Genomic DNA, 21,823 nt, shown 5'->3' on the forward strand with positions numbered 1-21,823 from the left:
TGGTGATGGACAGGCAAGCCTGGCATGCTGCAGTCCATGGGGTCGCAGAGTCGGACACAACTGAGCAACTTAACTGAAGTGATACAGAATGAAACGAAAATCTGGAACCTAAGGAAGACTTTGGATGGTAGCTTACCTTGGAGTAAGGCTGAGCAATCTTCTTGTTTCCCAAAACCATGATGTAAGAAGAGACAATTGCCAAAGTTGTGACTGAAATCATAAAAAAATTTGAATTTTTTGAATAACTCTGGGCATCTAATATGTATGATTTATTCGATAATGTTGACTTCACAGTCTAGTAAATCATTTGAGAGTAAAGCTATAATGTTGGAAGTAGAAGGGATAGAAGAGAATCCAACATCATTCCAGGGATTATAGCTTAGGAAGAAATGCAAGACATCATCTGGTTTTATTTGGTTTACTTTCTCTCCCTCCCCATTTTTACAGAAAATTTCAAACATACACAAAAGTAGAAATGATAGTAAAAATAAGCTTCCAGCTTCAAAAATGACCTCTTTGTGCTCAATTTGTCTCTAACCCACTGTTATCCCTTCCTCTCATTATTTTTAAGCAATCCCAGATATCAAATAAGTTATTTACACCTGTTCAGAAGGTGAGAGCTCATAGTTTTAATCCCCTTGATTAACAGGCTCAGAGAGGGTTAGTCATTAAGTTGGTTAGTACAGCTATTTTTAACCCCTACCCCTCAAAAGTAAAAGTTTACTAACAGAGAATACTGGATTTAATGCAATTAAACAGTGTGTATGAGACATGAATTGTCAAACTTCCCGTCTGTCCCATGATAATGGCCACATTTTGGACACTAGTTACAAGTGAAAAACGAGGTTTCCCCATATAAGAACCTTAACATGTAGCCTGAATGTCACTTGAACCCATTATAAGTTGTCATCAGTACATGTAAAACTTTATTTTCAGTTTGTGTCAACACTTTATCTGATGAATTCCATAAATTAATACTCATTCTAAAAAGATAACTTTGTATTATTTGGCTTGTAATCACCACTGTTAAGCCTCTGATTCAGAAAAAAAAAATTCTTCGAGGAATTACGCAGGATGTGGGAAACTGCTGATTGATGTTTCTTTTCATCAGTTATTTCGAAACCAAATCCCTGTGGACACTGAAATTTCAAATAAATTTGTCCAAGTAAACGTGTTCTTTTTCAATTATTTAGTAATAAAATGGGTCTGAGACTCTTCCTAAGCCTCATTGTTTCCCATCTTCAGCCTGCTCTACTTTCAAAGAAGGTTAGTTGATTTTTATTGAACCAGTGTCAATGGCCGGAGAAGGCAATGGCACCCCACTCCAGTCCTCTTGCCTAGAAAATCCCATGGACGGAGGAGCTTGGTAGGCTGCAGTCCATGGGGTCGCTAAGAGTCGGACACGACTGAAGTGACTTAGCAGCAGTAGCAGCAGCAGTGTCAATGGCTTATCTACTATGAATAACATGCACAACCAGACATGGAGCTAGCTTTCTAGGTCTCTCAGGTTAGTGAGTATGATACCATTGTTTGGGCTGGTCAGAATGTTCCAGAAGTTTCAGAGCAAGAGGGAAAGATTCTGCTAGTGTCTTTGCCATGGAAACCTACAACATGTTGATTTGGCTGCTTTGACTGGCATACTTGGCCAGTTGTGTCTCAAAATGTTACCCAGGGCATGTGACACTCATCCCTATGAGGAGTGGAGCACAAGGCACCCACTCATTGAGCGTTTGATGGGATAATTGATGGTTAAAAAAAGCTACAAAAATTACCTGAATAAATAACACTGTAAAAGGCAGGGATCCAGACATTTTTCTGTGCACAACTCCCACTCATTTCTCTGAGAGATAAAAGCACCAAAGTTTGACAATCTGTCAGTTTAACCATTTTCACTGTGTACTTTTTCTGGGCAGGTTATTCACATCGAACTCCTTTGATGTGATCAGTGATGATGCTTTCATTGGTCTCCCACATCTAGAGTATTTGTAAGTAAAATAACCTTTTTTTTTTTTTTAAATGTAATGATATAGGACAAGGGCTCTGAGGTTCTACAGCTGTCTGACCAAAAATATTATAACCTATTGCAGATTCATAGAAAACAACAACATCAAGTCCATTTCAAGACATACTTTCCGAGGACTAAAGTCTTTAATTCACCTGTAAGTATGAACGTTGCTATCACATTTTAAGCTTGCCAATGGACAATGCAGTTCGATAATCTGTGGTTAATGTTTATCATAGATAACCCACTTTATGGGTATCTATGAAAATTTAAGAAACCCAAGTGATTTCTCTCCATGCACACTTGCCTTTTCTCCCTGTCTTCAGCCAGTGTGTCCAGGAAACCCATTCCTATTAATATTAGCCCAACCAACAATAATTAGGAAAATATCCTAATGCAAGGAAATTATGTGAATGAAATAATGTTTTTATTCACTGCATCATTACTCAACTTCATGAATTGACTATATAGTTTTTGCTGTTTCTCTTTTTCTGTATAAGCCCTGATTTCATATACATTTAAACATATACTAGAACCACAGGCCACGTCTACACAGCACCTGAACAACTTTTTTATGAGTAAAATATTTAATTATTCAGTGGGTGATTAGAGCTCCATCAGTTGTTCTGAATAGGAAATAATTTTACCTTCCAGGGAACAGAGACGTGTTTGGTTGTCACAGCTAGGGGATGTAACTGGGATTTAGTGAGTGGAGAACAGCCGTGCTGCTGAACATCCTGCAATGCATAGGAGAGCCTTGCATCAGCCTGGAATGGCACAGTGCTATGCCTCAGAAAGCAAATACGAACTGAATAACTCATCTCTCTTATTTTCAGCTACACCCTACACACACACACACACACACACACACACACATCTTTAATGAAAATAGACATGGGAAGAAACGGCACCAACATTTGTTGAGTGTCTACTACTACAATGGTCAGTACGCTTTACATAAATTTTCATTTAATTATCTCGACAATCCTGCCAGATAGGCAAAATAACCCCCATTTTATTTTTTAACTCCCACTTTAGAAATGAGGAAACAGCAGCTTGGAGGGGATGTATGACAAGTAGACGGACTAGTTAGGGAATTATGATAACATCAGCTCCGAGGCTGAACTGTTGTGGCTACTCATCCATTCAACAACTATTTCTCAAGTTCCTAATATGTATCTCATTAGTGTTAGATAAAGAGGCAAGCCATCTAAGCATCACAGTCATTCTGTCCATTTTAACCTGTTCTCTCACAGTAGCTCATTTCTAGCTCTGTTCTAGACCCCAGGAGGTACCAGGTAATGAGGCAGGGAAAAATGCCTGCCCTTTGATCCTTTATTCTGGGGTGTCCACATGGCCTCGTGCTGTCTCGACTAGTTCCTATCTCTACTGTTACTTGGATTTGCAGCAACAGGGAACTGATGGCCCTATGTATTTTACAAAATCACTACACCTTTCAAGGCTTCTGTATATAGTTATTATAAAAGGATGAGGAAAATATTGTCTATAAAATAAACAGCAACACTGCTTTTCACACCAATGTCGTAAGTGCTGCAAAATTGGCTGTGTATGGTGGGAATGCTGTGCCATTTGATTATAGAGCCAAATGCCACCAAGCCTGAACTTTCAGACGAAAACAGATAAATGGAAGCTCATGACTTCAACCTGAGATCTACTTGATTCACATAAATCCATTCAACACAGCCTGTGACTAATGGCTGAGCATCACGAGGGGCTGAAGGGAAAACATAAGACCCCACGGTTCTCTCTGGAAACCTGGACAGAGCCTTGCCATAACCCTTAGTTCACTCAAGTGCTCAAGTGTGTCTTCTCTCCAGCCTAAAGGCCTACCTCATCTGAAAAGAAGAATGGAAAGAATGGGAGGGAAGGACAAAAGAGAGAAAAAGGAAGGGAAAAGGAGAGGAAGGTTAAGGAAGGCAGGAAAGGGAGGAAGAAAAAAATTTATACAACACTCTAGTGAAGAACATCCATTTTGTTTGACCAGAGCTCACTATGTCCATCAAATGAAATGGAAATATAAATTTGGGTCATTATGAGGCCCCTTCTTTAGAAGTGTGAAGAATATAAGAAGGAGGCATTGGTACAGCATGTACTTATGTCTAGAAATGTTCAGGCTCAAGTGAAAGCATAATGCAGCCCTCAAAGAAAGAGGCATGAATCTTAAGGATCAAACAGACAATGAAAGGGAAGTTCCTCTGAAATAATGTGGGACCAGGTTCTGGAGGTAGGAGGGAGGTGTTAGGAGGGAACAGGTCAAAGTTGATTGAATATGACCCTTAGATTTCTTGCATTTTTATCAAATAGTTAGGTTGATTCAGTGACTGTGCCAATAAGAGACTGTTTTTGAACTACAAAAATGGCATTGCCATATGGTTCATCCTAAATAGTCTCTAGGATGTGCCACACAAATTTGAAGAAAATCCAGCTCCAACCTGGAAGAGCTCAGTCTAGCAAGAGGAATTAGTCAAATATTTTCTCTCTAAGTGCCTTGTCCCCACATCATGTCCTCCTTTCTAATTATGCTGTTCTTCCAGGGGTACTTCCTTCCTTCCTTTTTTCTTTTCTCCTTACCTTTTTTTTCCTTTCAAGAAGAGGTAGGGAAGATTTAAAGCCCAAATGTCCCTCTGACTATTCAGCACATCAAGTTCATTTTCCATTATTAACCACTTATACATACAGTTGACATTTCCTTGACCCATTAATTTTCTTTTTAAGATTTTAGGTTTCAAAGTGCACTTTTCTCCTCCTCAGACCAATTCTTCTCAATTAAAGGCATTCATTCAAGTAGCAAAGAATTATCACCCTGCCCTCTAACCCACAGGAAGAGTTTACAAAGCTTTTCATATTCTAGACCTTATTACAGTCTTTTGATGACCTTATGAAAGAGATAAGGTGGAGGGTTATGGAAAAAGTAGCATAGACATATATACACTATCAAGAGTAAAGCAGATAGCCGGTGAGAAGTTGCTGTATAACACAGGGAGCCCAGCTAAGTGCTCTGTAATAATCTAGAAGGGTGAGAAGGAGGGAGGGGAGGCAGGCTTGAGAGGGAGATGATTTATGTATCAGTTCAGTTCAGTTCAGTCGCCAATCGTGTCCGACTCTTCGCGACCCCATGAATCACAGCACGCCAGGCCTCCCTGTCCATCATCAACTCCCGGAGTTCACTCAGACTCAAGTCCATTGAGTCAGTGATGCCATCCAGCCATCTCATCCTCTGGCATCCCCTTCTCCTCCTGCCCCCAATCCCTCCCAGCATCAGAGTCTTTTCCAATGAGTCAGCTCTTTGCATGAGGTGGCCAAAGTACTGGAGTTTCAGCTTCAGCATCATTCCCTCCAAAGAAATCCCAGGGCTGATCTCCTTCAGAATGGACTGGTTGGATCTCCTTGCAGTCCAAGGGACTCTCAAGAGTCTTGCATTGTTGTATGGCATAAATCATCACAACATTGTAAAGCAATTTTCCTCCAATTAAAAATAAATTAAAAAAAGAAACAGAGCAGACACTATCCTTATTGGCAAATGAGAATTCAGAGGTGTGCCCTGAGTTTAAGCTGCTCCCCAGTTAGTAGTGGTAAAAGCCAGAAGTTTTCCAAGATCTTTAATGAGACCTCTAGTGCCAACTCCACCATGTCAATTATAGAAGGACCAGAGAGCTTTATGGATGGCTAGGTCCTTCCACAGGACATGATCTGAGAAGCAAACACAAATGGGGAAGGAAGAGAAGATCCTGAAGACAGGAGCCCTACCCTCACTCTTGGTCTCCAAATGCAATTAGTTGGAATTAGACACATACTTTTTTTGCTGGCTTTTTAAAAAATATATATATATATATTGTATTGGAATATAGCTGATTAACAATGTTGTGATAGTTTCAGGTGGACAGCAACAAGTCTCAGCCATACATATACATACATCCATTCTTCCCCAAACTCCCCTTCCATCCAGGCTGCCACGTAACATACTCTCAATAGTATGTAGAATACATACGCACTTTTGTAGTATGTACAATAGTGGACATACACTTTTAGATCCAACTAGTTCCCACTCTGGCTTAACATTAAAGCTGCTCCAAGGGAACTTGTGAGCATTGATATAAATTCAGTTCATTCCTAAAAAGCAATGAACTTACCTCATCTTCTTATACATCTGTCTCAGTAGACTTGCCTTCTAAAGAGACATTTTTAGATAACTGAAAATTTACTATACAGACTCCCCTCTCCTTTAGACCAACCCCTCCCCAAAAGAGAATTCCTTATATTTAAGTCCTTACAAATCCTGTCAAATTCCAAGAGCCTCTCTTGATTCTTCTAAATGACTGTCCTAATAGTATACATGATTAAGTGTTTGAATAGTTCATATATTTCAGAAAGGTTTGAATTTTTCTGGTAACCATGTATTACTTCTGAAATCAGGGGAAAAATGAATTAAAAAATAGTTTATGGCCAATGAGGACAAAATTTCTAAACATTTTGTATTGGTTTCTGTTAACACCCACAATGTTTTAGTAATGATTCCCTTGGGCATCACAGAAGTGTCATGGTGGCTAAGGTCCAGTGGAGGAAGGCTTGTTCGCATGTGTGTATAAAAACATTTGGGGAAAATTGTCATTGATCTGTACATGTCATGAAGCAACTACTGGTTGTTCTGCAACGTGGAGGTTCAAAAGACATACATGCAGTCCCCCAAACTGAGGGCATCCATGTGTCCCCAGTTAATCAGGCAGGATGTCCTCACTTCAGCCTTCACAATGACAAGCATGTATAGGGGGCAGCGGGATATAGTGGCTGAGGAGGTTGTCTCTGCCACCAGACTGTGTGTGTTCAAAGCCAGGCTTTACCCATTAATAGCTCTGGGACATCAGGCAGGTCATTAAGCTTCATGGTGCCTCCAATTTCTTTTGTGTAAAACAGAAGTGATAACAATCATCTGTAAAAATAGGGGTGGAAAATAATAAGATACTTAGGAACACCTAGATTGTAAGACAGACAGGAGATTAGGCCAGTTACTCTATGTAAAGTACCTAGAACAGAGCGTGGTATGCAGCAAACACCATCATGTAGGGAAAAACTAAGCCTCGCTGCCTAACCTCTACTGATTCTGGACCAGGACTTCAAATGCTGCAGTGTATTTATCCCCTTTAAACATTTTGTATGAAATTAAAATAACTGCACTTGAAGTACTGCAAATTCAGTGAGACACCAACTCAAGCTGAGAATCTGCACTGCAGGGAGGCTGGGAGCACCCCAGATGGCCGTGGGCGAAGCTTTCTTAGCAGCAGAGCCCAGTGGCACTGAAACAAACGTGCTGTCTGAGCCAGTCTGGTCTGCCTCAGCAAGAAGACTTTCCAGTAGGTTCCATACTCCATAATTAGAGGTTTTCTCAGGTAAACCATGAAAACACCAAAGTGGAGCGAAAGTGCAAGTTGCTCAGTCGTGTGCAACTCTTTGCAACCCTATGGGCTATACAGTCCATGGGATTCTCCAGGCCAGAATACTGAAGTGAGTAGCCGTTCCCTTCTCCAGGGGATCTTCCTAACCCAGGGATCGAACCCAGGTCTCCTGCATTGCAGGTTTATTCTTCACCAGCTGAACCACCAGGGAAGCACGAAATGGAGGGAATGGTCATCATTTCCATTGGGAAGGAAAGCCTGCCTGCCATTAAGAATGCTTGACCCTTCTCAGCCAGTCTCAAGGCAGCTGGGTGTTCAGTTGGACAGTTTCCCAGGTATTTTAAAGGATGTTTCTTAGGTAGATTCTGAATCAGGACCTAGAGAATGGAGCTTAGTTGTAGACACACTTTAAAAAACCCTCCTAGGAGAACCTTCCTGGTGATCTAGTGGCTAAGATTCCAATGCAAAGGGTCTGGGTTCAATCCCTGGTGGGAAACTAGGTCCCATATGTCACAAATAAGTGTTCACATGCTGTAATTAAATGACCCCTCCAAGATCACTGCAGATGGTGACTGCAGCCATGAAATTAAAAGACGCTTACTCCTTGGAAGGAAAGTTATGACCAACCTAGATAGCATATTCAAAAGCAGAGACATTACTTTGCCAACAAAGGTCCGTCTAGTCAAGGCTATGGTTTTTCCTGTGGTCATGTATGGATGTGAGAGTTGGACTGTGAAAAAGGCTGAGCGCCGAAGAATTGATGCTTTTGAACTGTGGTGTTGGAGAAGACTCTTGAGAGTCCCTTGGACTGCAAGGAGATCCAACCAGTCCATTGTGAAGGAGATCAGCCCTGGGATTTCTTTGGAAGGAATGATGCTAAAGCTGAAACTCCAGTACTTTGGCCACCTCATGCGAAGAGTTGACTCATTGGAAAAGACTGTGATGCTGGGAGGGATTGGGGGCAGGAGGAGAAGGAGACGACAGAGGATGAGATGGCTGGATGGCATCACTGACTTGATGGACGTGAGTCTGAGTGAACTCCGGGAGTTGGTGATGGACAGGGAGGCCGGGCGTGCTGCCATTCATGGGGTCGCAAAGAGTCTGACACGACTGAGCGACTGAACTGAACTGAACTGAATGGTGCAACTAAGGCCTGGTGCAGCCAAGTAAAAAAAAAATGTAAAGGAACCCTCCTAGGGAATTCCCTGGCAGTCTGGTGGTGAGGACTTGGCCCTTTCACAACAGGGTTTGAACCCTGGCCAGGAACTAGAATCCCAGGCTCAGAGGAGGGAGGGAACTTTCTGAGTATCAGGAGCACGTGATGTCAGGGTAAGACAATGGTAATTCACAGGGCTTTGCAGTTTCTCCCTAACTCGCTGTCTTGGTGTACAGGGCCTGAGACGCATTCTCTGCCCTTTTCTCTGTCTAGATTGGTGCCCTTTCTCTTATCCATTCAAGCCTGTCCCATTTATCCACTCATTCATTCAATCATTTATTCATTTAAAAGCAGCTGTTGAGGACTTACGTTATGTCAGGCACTGGGGTATAAGAAAAACATCCTTCTAGTACTCACTGCAGAGTAATCCTAGAAAACAATTAACATCAATGAAATGTCTCACTTCCCTGTCTTCACTTTCCCAACCAATTCTACCCTTTATCAGCTACCCAGATACAGTGCATTCTTCAATTCAGTTCAGTACAGTTCAGTCGTGTCTGACTCTTTGTGACCCCATGAATCGCAGCATGCCAGGCCTCCCTGTTCATCACCAACTCCCGGAGTTCACTCAGACTCATGTCCATCGAGTCAGTGATGCCATCCAGCCATCTCATCCTCTGTCATCCCCTTCTCCTCCTGCCCCCAATCCCTCCCAGCATCTTACCCCTTAGTAAAACCTGTAGTGAAGCACATTGACTCTTTTTCTTTTTTTAATTTTGGAATTTTTAAATCTTTTTTTTTAGACCAAAACAAACAAAATGCAGTTCACCCATTTATCCCACCCCTCAACCCCACCTCTAACAACCATCAATTTATTCTCTGTATCTATGAAGTTCATCGTTAACACCCTGGCTATGTGAGGTCTACAGCTTTATTCTTCGGGCAGAAAGTGGAACTCTCAATTCACCGGCTCTTTCAAAGAACTGAGTTGGGCAGCAAGGAAAACAGGTGTCTCTTCCTTGGTAATCTTAATGGCTGCAGTAATTCAGGACTAGACTGTTTTATCATTTCCCTCCCACTGTCTTAAAACCCAGCCTACTCCAAGCATGCATCCTGAAGCCAGTTTTACTTTGTGCTGGTGTCTGGGAGAGGGATATCCACTTAGGAGAAGTTAGCATAGGGACTGGAGGACACAATTGTGCCAGCAAATATATTGAGATACATAACTTGAGAGTGACTCTAGACTGGTCCAAGACACCAAGAAATTTCTTCATTCAACCACCAGTCAGTAAAAGGAATTGTGGAGATGTTCTCTTGCAAAATCTTCTTTAGCGGCATTTTCTCCCCATAGAAAAGAAATGCAAAAAAGCAAAATGGCTGTCTGGGGAGGCCTTATAAATAGCTGTGAAAAGAAGAGAAGCGAAAAGCAAAGGAGAAAAGGAAAGATATAAACATCTGAATGCAGAGTTCCAAAGAATAGCAAGAAGAGATAAGAAAGCCTTCTTCAGCGATCAATGCAAAGAAATAGAGGAAAACAACAGAATGGGAAAGACTAGGGATCTCTTCAAGAAAATCAAAGATACCAAAGGAACATTTCATGCAAAGATGAGCTTGACAAAGGACAGAAATAGTATGGACCTAACAGAAGCAGAAGATATTAAGAAGAGATGGCAAGAATACACAGAAGAACTGTACAAAAAATATCTTCATGACTAAGATAATCACGATGGTGTGATCACTCACCTAGAGCCAGACATCCTGGAATGTGAAGTCAAGTGGGCCTTAGAAAGCATCACTACAAACAAAGCTAGTGGAGGTGATAGAATTCCAGTTGAGCTATTCCAAATCTTGAAAGACGATGCTGTGAAAGTGCTGCACTCAATATGCCAGCAAATTTGGAAAACTCAGCAGTGGCCGCAGGACTGGAAAAGGTCAGTTTTCATTCCAATCCCAAAGAAAGGCAATGCCAAAGAATGCTCAAACTACTGCACAATTGCACTCATCTCACATGCTAGTAAAGTAATGCTCAAAATTCTCCAAGCCAGGCTTCAGCACTATGTGAACTGTGAACTTCCTGATGTTCAAGCTGGTTTTAGAAAAGGCAGAGGAACCAGAGATCAAATTGCCAACATCCGTTGGATCATCGAAAAAGCAAGAGAGTTCCAGAAAAACATCTATTTCTGTTTTATTGACTATGCCAAAGCCTTTGACTGTGTGGATCACAATAAACTGTGGAAAATTCTGAAAGAGATGGGAATACCAGACCACCTGATCTGCCTCTTGAGAAACCTGTATGCAGGTCAGGAAGCAATAGTTAGAACTGGACATGGAACAACAGACTGGTTCCAAATAGGAAAAGGAGTACGTCAAGGCTGTATATTGTCATCCTGTTTATTTAACTTATATGCAGAGTACATCATGAGAAACGCTGGACTGGAAGAAGCACAAGCTGGAATCAAGATTGCTGGGAGAAATATCAATAACCTCAGATATGCAGATGACACCACACTTATGGCAGAAAGGGAAGAGGAGCTAAAAAGCCTCTTGATGAAAGTGAAAGTGGAGAGTGAAAAAGTTGGCTTAAAGCTCAACGTTCAGAAAACGAAGATCATGGCATCTGGTCCCATCACTTCATGGCAAATAGATGGGGAAACAGTGGAAACAGTGTCAGACTTTATTTTTTTGGGCTCCAAGATCACTGCAGATGGTGACTGCAGCCATGAAATTAAAAGACGCTTACTCCTTGGAAGGAAAGTTATGACTAACCTAGATAGCATATTCAAAAGCAGAGACATTACTTTGCCAACAAAGGTCCGTCTAGTCAAGACTTTGGTTTTTCCTGTGGCCATGTATGGATGTGAGAGTTGGACTGTGAAGACGGCTGAGTGCCGAAGAATTGATGCTTTTGAACCATGGTGTTGGAGAAGACTCTCGTACTACAAGGAGATCCAACCAGTCCATTGTGAAGGAGATCAGCCCTGGGATTTCTTTGGAAGGAATGATGCTAAAGCTGAAACTCCAGTACTTTGACCACCTCATGCGAAGAGTTGACTCATTGGAAAAGACTCTGATGCTGGGAGGCATTGGGGGTAAGAGGAGAAGGGGACGACAGAGGATGAGATGGCTGGATGGCATCACCAGCTCAATGGACGTGAGTCTGAGTGAACTCCGGGAGTTGGTGATGGACAGGGAGGCCTGGCGTGCTGCGATTCATGGGGTCACAAAGAGTCGCACACGACTGAGTGACTGATCTGATCTGATCTGATGTAGGGAGACAGTCACAGTAGTTCACTTGTATGGTCAGTTTTCTAAATGCTGTTTTGGGGCAATGTTCACATGAAAGCAGTCCACATACCAGCTACCATCCTGAGTTACCAAATTTTTTTTAACACTCTTATAATATAAGGTATTATTACATCCACTTAAAAATGAAAAAACTGAGTTGCAGAGAAGGTACATAACCAAAGTCACACAGCCAGTAAATAGTGGAGTCAGGATTCAGACAGCTCAGAATGACTCCAAAGCTATGCCTTTCATCACAAAATGGACTGTCACTGAGACTGAAACCTTCAATTCAGTTCCCTTTCTTCTGTGCCAAGGTTCATTGAAAAAGTTTTCTAATCCAGTCTAGCGGTAATTTCCAAAACTCAGAAAAACAACATAATTAACTTAAAAATAGGTTTTAAATGTCTTTAATGCTTGCACTTGAGAAATCTCGTACTAATTAGAATAGGTAGAAACAGAAGACTCTTCAGAGTGTTTTAAGATCAATTTGAGAGAATTTTCAAGAGCTTTGGAGGCCGACAGCATAGGCTCCTTTGTTTCAGTTTTCAATTTTTATTGTGAAAATTAAAACCGCTTCTAAGGAAAGTATATAACATGTATATGTATGTATGCATGCTCAGTCGCTTCAGTTCAACTCTTTGTGACCCTATAAACTGTAGCCCGCCAGGCTCCCCTGTCCATGGGATTCTTCATGCAAGAATACTAGAGTGGGTTGCCATGCCCTCCTCTAGGGGATCTTCCTGACCCAGGGATTGAACCTGAGCCTCCTGCACTGGCAGGTGGGTTCTTTACCCACTGAGCCACCTGAGAAATGCAAGTATATGTATAGTGCTGATTAAATACAAAACACCAGTACCGAGTCACCCTTCCTGGTTATACAGTATCTGCTCCCGGTTACGTGCGCATTTCTGCAGTGTGGACACATGACCTTTTCCTGGATAGTATCAGGACTGTTTCCTACTCGTCACTCTTGATTAGAATCAGAATCATTTTAGCAATACGTGGAAGAACAAATAGAGAAGGAGAAAACAATTCTTGTGATAATAGAGAAAGAACTGGAAGAAGGGAAAAAAGGAGATGATTAAACAGGATGAATGGATGATTGGATAGGTGGATATTTATGAGGAAGCTATTTTCTAAGGAGGCATGAATGAATGGAGCTAAAAAGGAAAAAAAATGTAGAAAAAGAACAGGAAAAAAGAGTGGGCTGGAGTCGGGGGTAGTTAGACAGGCCTCCAAGTTTGAGAGCTGTGAGTTCTAAGAGCTGGTGGTTGAGCTGCTCCTGGAGCGAGTAGGGGGAGGGAAGGAGGGTAAGGGTGGCCTGAGTGTGAGGGGAGAGTGCATGGAGGCTACAGACATGGGAAGACAACCCTTAGTTGTCTGAGAGTGTGAGGCTCACATTCAGTGCTAAATAGAAAGACCAATGCCCGGGCATTATTTTGTTACTGGTATTTTGGAGTGTTTCCTTGTTCATTTTGTTTAATACCATAATACAAAAAGGGCCATAAATGCATTTATTTTGTTTATGACTACGGTTTACGTCACTCTTTTTTTTTTTTTCTTCCCAGGAGCCTTGCAAACAACAATCTCCAGACTCTCCCAAAAGATATTTTCAAAGGCCTGGATTCTTTAACAAATGTGTAAGAGGACCTAAGAAATCACTGATTAGTTAATTGATTTGCAGTAGTTAACAAAGATGTCTGGTGTTGATTATTAAAATTTTTAATTGGCTTTAAATTAAATGAGAAATTTAAAATTTTAATTTGTCTTAAATTTTGAATTTAGTTGGACTACTGTTTGAGTCTCCTAGGGTTTCTTCCACTATAGTTTGAAAACATAACCGTAAGCTTTCCTTTGATAAAGTGTGTGTCTTTATGGGAGGGACTGATGACAAGGAACTTTGGGGGGAGACGGGGAAGAGGAGAGCTAGATAGAAATTTCAAGAAGCCTTTTTTTTTTTCTCACGGGGTTCAGGAAATGGGGCTACAAAGGAAAAACACAAAGAAGTCTGCGTAACTGACAGAAAAAAGATGAAAAGTTACACCCATGGGTTGGTCAGTCAACAGAGAAATGGAGCAGGAAGTGGGGGAAGGGAGGAAAGTTTGCCTTTTCTCTCATTAGACTGAACAACAACCCTAGGCTTAATCCCCAGGAATTTGGCTTAAGCCCCAGGAAGGGAATGAACTTAATTATTTTTGACCCTTTTTCAAACAAAAGAGCTTTCAAACTTTGACTTTTAAGCCTCAGAGTGAAAGATCTTTGTAAGGAATTTGTATATTTTGCAGTAAGCAAAGCAAGTAATGTATGCCTAACCGTCTCAAAAGCAATTTAGCTTCAATAAGTGCCTTCCAAAACATTAGAAAGGTATTTAAATGCCGCAAGGTAGAACATAGGAACAAACAAAAGACGTGTGAAAACAAAAGAGTTCATATTTATCAGGTCCTTTGCTATAGAATATATATTCAACACAACTTTTCTCCAACAAAATTTGAGTCAAGTATTCTCTCCTAAACCCAGTATTTAACATCAAATCAGCCAGCTAGTGAAAAACTTTCTTTGTTCCTTGTAGTTCTCCGCCAGCCCCTCCTCCATGTCTATTACCCCAATTCCTAAAAGATGGTTTATTTCCAAGAGAGTGTCAGAATCAGGACACTTCCAAAGAGTCTTGGACAGACCACAGTTATCCACTCTGGTTTACAATAGATCAGAAAAGTTGACACTCATTATTTCTGGGTCAGAGTAGTCTTGGGATATGAAGTCAGTCCTGCAAATGTCTTGCAAGTTAGATAACTCCATGGCAGACTTGAGGATGTAGCTTATTTGAAGACCCTCTGGCCCAACCTTATGTCAGTCTAAACCCCACACTAGCAAAAGAAAAATCACTTGAAATGGGCCCAGTTTCTCCAAGGAATCTTATCATGGGTTTGGCCTACCTTGATATGCCCAAATCAAGAATTATTTAAGAAGTGCAAGGATCCATGCCAATATGCCTTTTAGTAGATATCTTGGTTTTCTTTATTCCTTAAAACACATTTTTAAGTGCTCCAACACTTAAAAATTATTCTTGTACTGTGTGAAAAGTAGACAATACCTATCTTAGGAATTTATGTGACAGAGACGAGTTTTAGGAAAGAGATTGGGTTTCTGAACAGAAACAATGCAAATAAACAGAGAACTGATGAGTTGGGATCATATGTGGAAATTTAAACTATTCATGCTGTGCAGTTTATTACGGGCATGAGCTATTGTATGTCTGCATTAACTCGGCTGTATCTAAGTCATTTCCTATTAAAATTGAATTTGAAGACCATGGAATAGGATCAGGATTAATTACATCTGTGAGGAAGAAGAAAAGCAAACAGCTCACTTGATTTAATTAAATATAGTCCAACAGTCACTACATTCTGTGTTTCAGAACCTGTGTTGCCCAGTATGGTGGCCGCACACTTAAAATGCAATCCTAGTGTGACTGAGGAACTGAATTTTAAATTTTACTTAGTTTTTAAAAAAAATCAAATAAAAAACGAAATTTAAGAACTGATTTTTCTGTTCAATTATTGGAAAACTTGTAAGTATGCTTGGAACAATTTGGGTGTATGAATCTTTTTTTTTCAACTGTGAATTTTATTAAATCTAAACACAAATCAGGAACTTCTGCTGAAATTTTATTATCCAAATTGAGATATACTGTAAGCATAAAATACACATTAGACTCCACAGAGACTTAATATAGAAAAAGCATGCAAAATATCTCATAAGTAATTTTTATATTACTATATGTCAAAATGATAAAATTCTGTATTGGGTTACATAACATATGATATTAAAAATAATTTCATCTGTTTCTTTTTACTTTTTTAATGTGTCTATAGAAAAATTTTAAACTACATATGTGGTTCACATTGTATTCCTATAGACAGCACAGCTCTAGACTGAACTACCTTTGAATCCAAGAGGGAGTAAGTTATGAGGTTCCATTGACTGGAGTGGCTTGCAAGGGTGCACTGTGGTCCTCTCTGAGCCCAAAGTGAATGATCAGACAGGTTCAAGGTAGATTATGAGGCATGATATAAAACCAGGTGAGAGCATCCTGCTCACATAATTGCTATGGTAAGAGTCATGCCTGTGAAGGAAGGACCCTTGTATATCAAAAGCAGCTGAAGTTTGTCTTTCAGTGACCTGAGAGGTAATTCATTTAATTGTGACTGTAAACTGAAGTGGCTGGTGGAATGGCTAAGCCACACCAATGCAACTGTTGAAGACATCTATTGTGAAGGCCCTCCAGAATACAAGAAGCGCAAAATCAATAGTCTTTCCTCCAAGGATTTTGATTGCATCATTACAGGTAATGTATTCCAAATTATTCCATCTTGTAAAATTAAGGGTTACATTTTTTTTTTTTTTACATATGCAGGAACTGATATTTTTTATACATTAAAAACCAATTGAGCAATTTAAAGATATTATGAACCATTAAAACTTCATGTGTTTAAAAGCAAAGTAAAATTGCCATTTCACTGTTTCTCTAGAATAAATGTATTTCTTATGGGCATTTGAGATCTAGCCAACGAATGAGGCATTAGCACAGCTACTAATCATCATTTTCAATTTTTGCAGAGTTTGCAAAGTCTCAAGACCTGCCTTATCAATCACTGTCCATAGACACTTTTTCTTATATGAACGATGAGTATGTAGTCATCGCTCAGCCTTTTACTGGAAAGTGCATTTTCCTTGAATGGGACCATGTAGAAAAGACCTTCCGGAATTATGACAACATCACAGGTATGAAAAGGCTGACTGTATTTTGAATGGAAAGTTAAACTGCTTGGGTCAAGGGCAAAAGGAAAAGATGAGTGGTATCAGGGAATGCTTTGGGCAGGTTTGTGGTTTAGTCACTAAATTGTGTCCAGCCCCTGCGACCCCATGGACTGTAGCCCACCAGGCTCCTCTGTCCATAGGATTTTCCAAGCAAGAATACTGGCGTGGGTTGCCATTTCCTTCTGCAGGAGATTTTCCCGATCCAGGGATCAATCCTGTGTCTCCAGAACGTTAGGCAGTTCTCTACCAGTTACCAGGTTTAGAATCCTTTGAATCCTAAATCTACCATTTGAGATTGTTCCCTAAAGCTTAATTTCCTCAGTTGTAAAATGGTAATACTAATACTTAACTTGCAGGGCTGTTAGTAAATAATGAGAGCACATGTTCAAGAAACTTAGCATAGGACCTATCTTAGTAAATGTGCAATAAAAAGTGGGTTATTTTTCTTGAAAGAAAAAGTACTGAACTAAGAATTATGAGTTCTATCTAGGTTCTGCCACAAACTAGTTAAGCCACACTCTCACTGGGTCCATTTTTTTAACCACAGAATGAGTTTATTTTAGACTGATGAATCTCAAACTTTGTTGCAAAAACATTACTTCTGCAAAATGTTCATGTATGACTTGTGACATAAGGGTTTTATCGTCCAGTAAATTTGGGACCCATGTCTCCCTCTTGGAGATTCATAATAACACACGTTAGAGGCTCTGAGAAATCCTGCAGTGAGGACATAAACCTCTTTCTAATATTTTTTGCATTTAATTTGATGATGGAAATCTTTTTTTTTTTTTTTCATGAAAACTTTTACTTAGGTCACTTTTACTTAGGTCTTAAGTTTCTTCCTCATTTCAACAACTTTTAAGTGTTTAAGTCATAAATTAGAACATGAGGCTCCCTCTGAAATCACCTTCACATCAGCATTAGCTTCTAACACCCTTAAACTTGCTTCTGAGAGTATTCCCACATCCACTTGACAGGGCTGGGATAGTTATAACTAGATTCTGTTGGCAGTCATCAACCCTATTGCTCAAAGGATCAGGACAGGTTGGGTCTCGCCTAAGACTGAGGTGCCCAGATAACTGAATCCCCTCCAAACTGAGACCCTCCTAGAATCCTCTTTCCTTCTCAAGGAGAAAGGTTATGCTTCCCTTTCTCCTGAAGCCCCCTCAGTTCTCCAGTGGATTGCAGCAGGGCTTTGTGCAATCTAAACCAGCTTCTTCTTACATGTGTGCTGCTGCTGCTGCTAAGTCGCTTCAGTCGTGTCTGACTCTGTGCAACCCCATAGACAGCAGCCCACCAGGCTCCCCCATCCCTGGGATTCTCCAGGCAAGAACACTGGAGTGGGTTGCCATTTCCTTTTCCAGTGCATGAAAGTGAAAAGTGAAAGTGAAGTTGCTCAGTCGTGTCTGACTACTAGCGACCCCGTGGACTGCAGCCTACCAGGCTCCTCCGTCCATGGGATTTTCCAGGCAAGAGTACTGGAGTGGGGTGCCATTGCCTTCTCCGACATGTGTACAGTCTCTCAATTGCTATGAATGAATCTTTAGATAAGCACTTGAAAGAAAAATGAGTCATATATTTGCAGACTTCCAGATGACATCATCTAGTCCAGGATGATGAATATATGTCATATACGCAGTCACTATCCCCTCCCTCACCGCATACAGACATTGTTAATCTAGCATGATGTTCTTTCTTGCAGAGGACAGAATCCTTCTTAATGCAGTTCTCCAGGGAGTCCCAATCAATCAGTCGATATTGGTACATGATTGAAAACTAGTAGCCATCTCTAAGGAAAAGGGGATGGCACCCCATCCCATGGACGGAGGAGCCTGGTAGGCTGCAGCCCATGAGGTCCCTAAGAGTCGGACATGACTGAGTGACTTCACCTTCACTTTTCACTTTCACGCATTGGAGAAGGAAATGGCAACCCACTCCAGTGTTCTTGCCTGGAGAATCCCAGGGACGGGGGAGCCTGGTGGGCTGCCATCTATGGGGTCGCACAGAGTCGAACACGACTGAAGTGACTTAGCAGCAGCAGCAGCAGCAGCCATTTCTAATCTAGTTCCAACTTTCATTGTATAGAAGGGAAAACTGAATCCCAGAGAAGAGATTTTCTAAAGGTCACAGAATCAGCTGAGTCTTGAAAAGGGTCATAAATAGAATAATTTTGCCTACGCATACAGCCAATTAATAGAAAGAGTTGATGCGGAACTTACTACCTCAAAGCCCTTAGAGCTGCAGTTAGAAAAAGCCTGGGGCTAGATCTGCCTTACTCTCTTTGGGCTTCCGAGAACCAACCTCCCTCTAGAAGATCAGAATCTATTGATAACTTAAACTCTTAACAAAGGATACTGATCTAGGCTTCTGACAGACCCCCATGTAGTTTTCTGAGATTTCCCAAAGTAACTTTCAGGAGCATCGCCCATGACTGTACCCCTCTTTCACTTTTCTTAAGGATTCTTCTTCTTTCTCTTCTGCCACTAGTGACCTAAAGCTTCAGAAAAATCCCAAGTGACATCTGTCTTTTCTTAGGGGAAAGTTAGTCGATTGTAGAGCCAGAAGCCATTCATCACAGAGAACACAGCAATTGAAGACAGAGCCATGAGCTGCCCAGGCCACTGCTCAAGACTTGGCCTTGAGGTTGTCCTAGAACCTTGTGGAATCCAAACCCAAGGTGGAAGCCCCAGTACAGCTAACTCCTCACCCTGGGTTAAGTTAAAAGCATAGGGACACTGGTAGCCTTGGGCTCGAATCCCAACTCTGCCTTCTAGCAGCATCGAACTTCTCTGACTTTCAGCCTGCTCACCTGCAAAAGGAAGGGTAATAATAATATTTATCTCTTAAGATTGGTGGGAAATTTAATGAGATGATCTGGCAAAGCATAAAGTAGGTGCTCAATAAATGGCAGTTTCCACTAGAATGACTATGACTGACTCATGATACATCAGGGAAAGCAATGATCCTTTTCTATAAGAAGTGAGAGGAGAGGGAGCTCCCTGACGGTCCAGCAGTTAGTACTCACTGCTTTCCCTGTTCAATCCCTGGTTGAGGGAACTTAGATCCATGTGTGGCTTGGCCAAAAAAGACAAAGCAGAGGGACTTCACTGGGCATCTTCCCTGGCAGTTCAGTGGTTAAGACTCTGCACTTCCAATGAATGGGGCACAGGTTCAACCCCTGGTGGGGGAACTAAGCTCCCACAGGCCATGTGGTGCAGCCAAAATTTTTCTTTTAAAAATTAAAGACAATGAAGAAGAAGGAGAGGGAAGACTCAGGCTGTAGACATGTGTCCTGAATGTCTAGTACACATTGGATGTGATAAGACAACTCTGTTGTTGGTAACAAGGCTCCATGAGGCAAAAAGGCACCGTCTTGTTGCCGCTGGATCTGATTAAAAAACTGACTTTGCCTAATCAACCAAAGAAATCTCTTATTTCAGGCTGAAACAAGGTTTTGGTGGCAGCTGCATGGCCTCAGCCTGTGTATTAACGGCTCCAAAAGAGGACGGCCATCCTCCTAATCTCTCACTTGTCTTTCCCAGGCACGTCCACGGTAGTCTGCAAGCCTATAGTCATTGAAACTCAGCTCTATGTCATTGTGGCCCAGCTGTTTGGCGGCTCTCACATCTATAAGCGAGACAGCTTTGCAAATAAATTCATAAAAATCCAGGATATTGAAATCCTCAAAATCCGAAAACCCAATGACATTGAAACATTCAAGATTGAAAACAACTGGTACTTCGTTGTGGCTGACAGTTCAAAAGCTGGTTTCACTACCATTTATAAATGGAACGGAAATGGATTCTACTCCCATCAATCTTTACATGCATGGTACAGGGATACTGATGTGGAATATCTAGAAATAGCCAGAACACCTCAGACTCTCAGAACGCCTCATTTAATACTGTCCAGTAGTTCCCAGCGTCCTGTCATTTATCAGTGGAACAAGGCAATACAATTATTCACTAACCAAACTGACATCCCTAACATGGAGGATGTATATGCTGTTAAGCACTTCTCAGTGAAAGGCGACGTGTACATTTGCTTGACGAGATTCATTGGTGATTCCAAAGTAATGAAATGGGGAGGCTCCTCATTTCAGGATATTCAGAGGATGCCATCACGAGGATCCATGGTGTTCCAGCCTCTTCAGATAAATAACTATCAATATGCAATTCTTGGAAGTGATTATTCCTTTACTCAAGTGTATAACTGGGATGCAGAAAAAGCCAAATTTGTGAAATTTCAGGAATTAAATGTTCAGGCACCAAGATCATTCACGCATGTGTCCATTAATAAACGCAATTTTCTTTTTGCTTCCAGTTTTAAGGGAAACACACAGATTTACAAACATGTCATAGTTGACTTAAGCGCATGACACACCAACTTCTGTGGCTGCCATCAGTAACTTTCTACAGTACATGATCCGGATGAACTCAAATGCATGATGACTCTTCTTTTCACACTTGCAAATGAATGCCTTTCACACATTGAGACTGCTAAAACCAAGCACTACCCGTATCTCCATCCTTACCTGTCCAGTCCAGTGGTGTGGGAAGTTACCTTTTATAAGACAAAACTGAATTGTGTAACTGTTCTTTGCAGTGAAGATGTGTAAATAAGCGTTTAATGGTATCTGTTACTCCAAAAAGAAATATGAATATGTACTTTTCCATTTATTTATTCATGTGTTCAGAAACAACTGCCAAATAAAATGTTTACATTTTCTTTCATATCCCAAAGGTAATTATTTACAGGAGTTATTTTATTCTTGGCGATAGTATATTGAGTAAAGAGTTTTATACAGTGGGGTTATATTTGGATTGAGAATTTATACAGTAAATAATGATTGAAGATGAACATTCATATTGATTGCCTATCATTTATTATCGGGTTGATCAGCTGAGTTTGAACATTCAAACGTGTCTCTAAAGCTCATGGCTTTGGGGAACACTTTGGGGTGAAATAGTGACAAATGGAAGAAGAGTAGACAAATTTGCCTGTTACAAGATGGCTAATTAGACAGTTAGGCCCATCCTTTCCTATCTGATAGCTCCAGCTATAAACATCATTTGGAGAATTTATAGAAGCTAAATTCAAGATTTTGGATTTTTAAAACCTTCTTCAGGGACTTCTAAATGTCTGACTCTC

The 21,823-nt window shown here is 40.9% G+C and overlaps 1 protein-coding gene across 2 annotated transcripts in view; it reads left to right on the forward strand.

Annotated features, from left to right (window-relative positions):
• Nucleotides 1-21,823, forward strand: part of LGI1 (leucine rich glioma inactivated 1) — a 40,610-nt gene extending 18,787 nt beyond the window's left edge. The window contains exons 3-8 of one of the 2 annotated variants that reach the window (XM_055560617.1): nt 1,914-1,985; nt 2,088-2,159; nt 13,423-13,494; nt 16,030-16,199; nt 16,472-16,636; nt 20,215-21,823. In XM_055560617.1, coding sequence (XP_055416592.1) covers nt 1,914-1,985; nt 2,088-2,159; nt 13,423-13,494; nt 16,030-16,199; nt 16,472-16,636; nt 20,215-21,050 — 1,387 coding nt within the window. In that variant the 3' untranslated portion in view covers nt 21,051-21,823. The remainder of the gene's footprint in view (nt 1-1,913; nt 1,986-2,087; nt 2,160-13,422; nt 13,495-16,029; nt 16,200-16,471; nt 16,637-20,214) is intronic. The other variant, XM_055560618.1, reaches the window with a different exon arrangement.

Source organism: Bubalus kerabau, chromosome 22 (genome assembly GCF_029407905.1).
Source record: "Bubalus kerabau isolate K-KA32 ecotype Philippines breed swamp buffalo chromosome 22, PCC_UOA_SB_1v2, whole genome shotgun sequence".
Classification (NCBI taxonomy): Eukaryota; Metazoa; Chordata; class Mammalia; order Artiodactyla; family Bovidae; genus Bubalus; species Bubalus kerabau.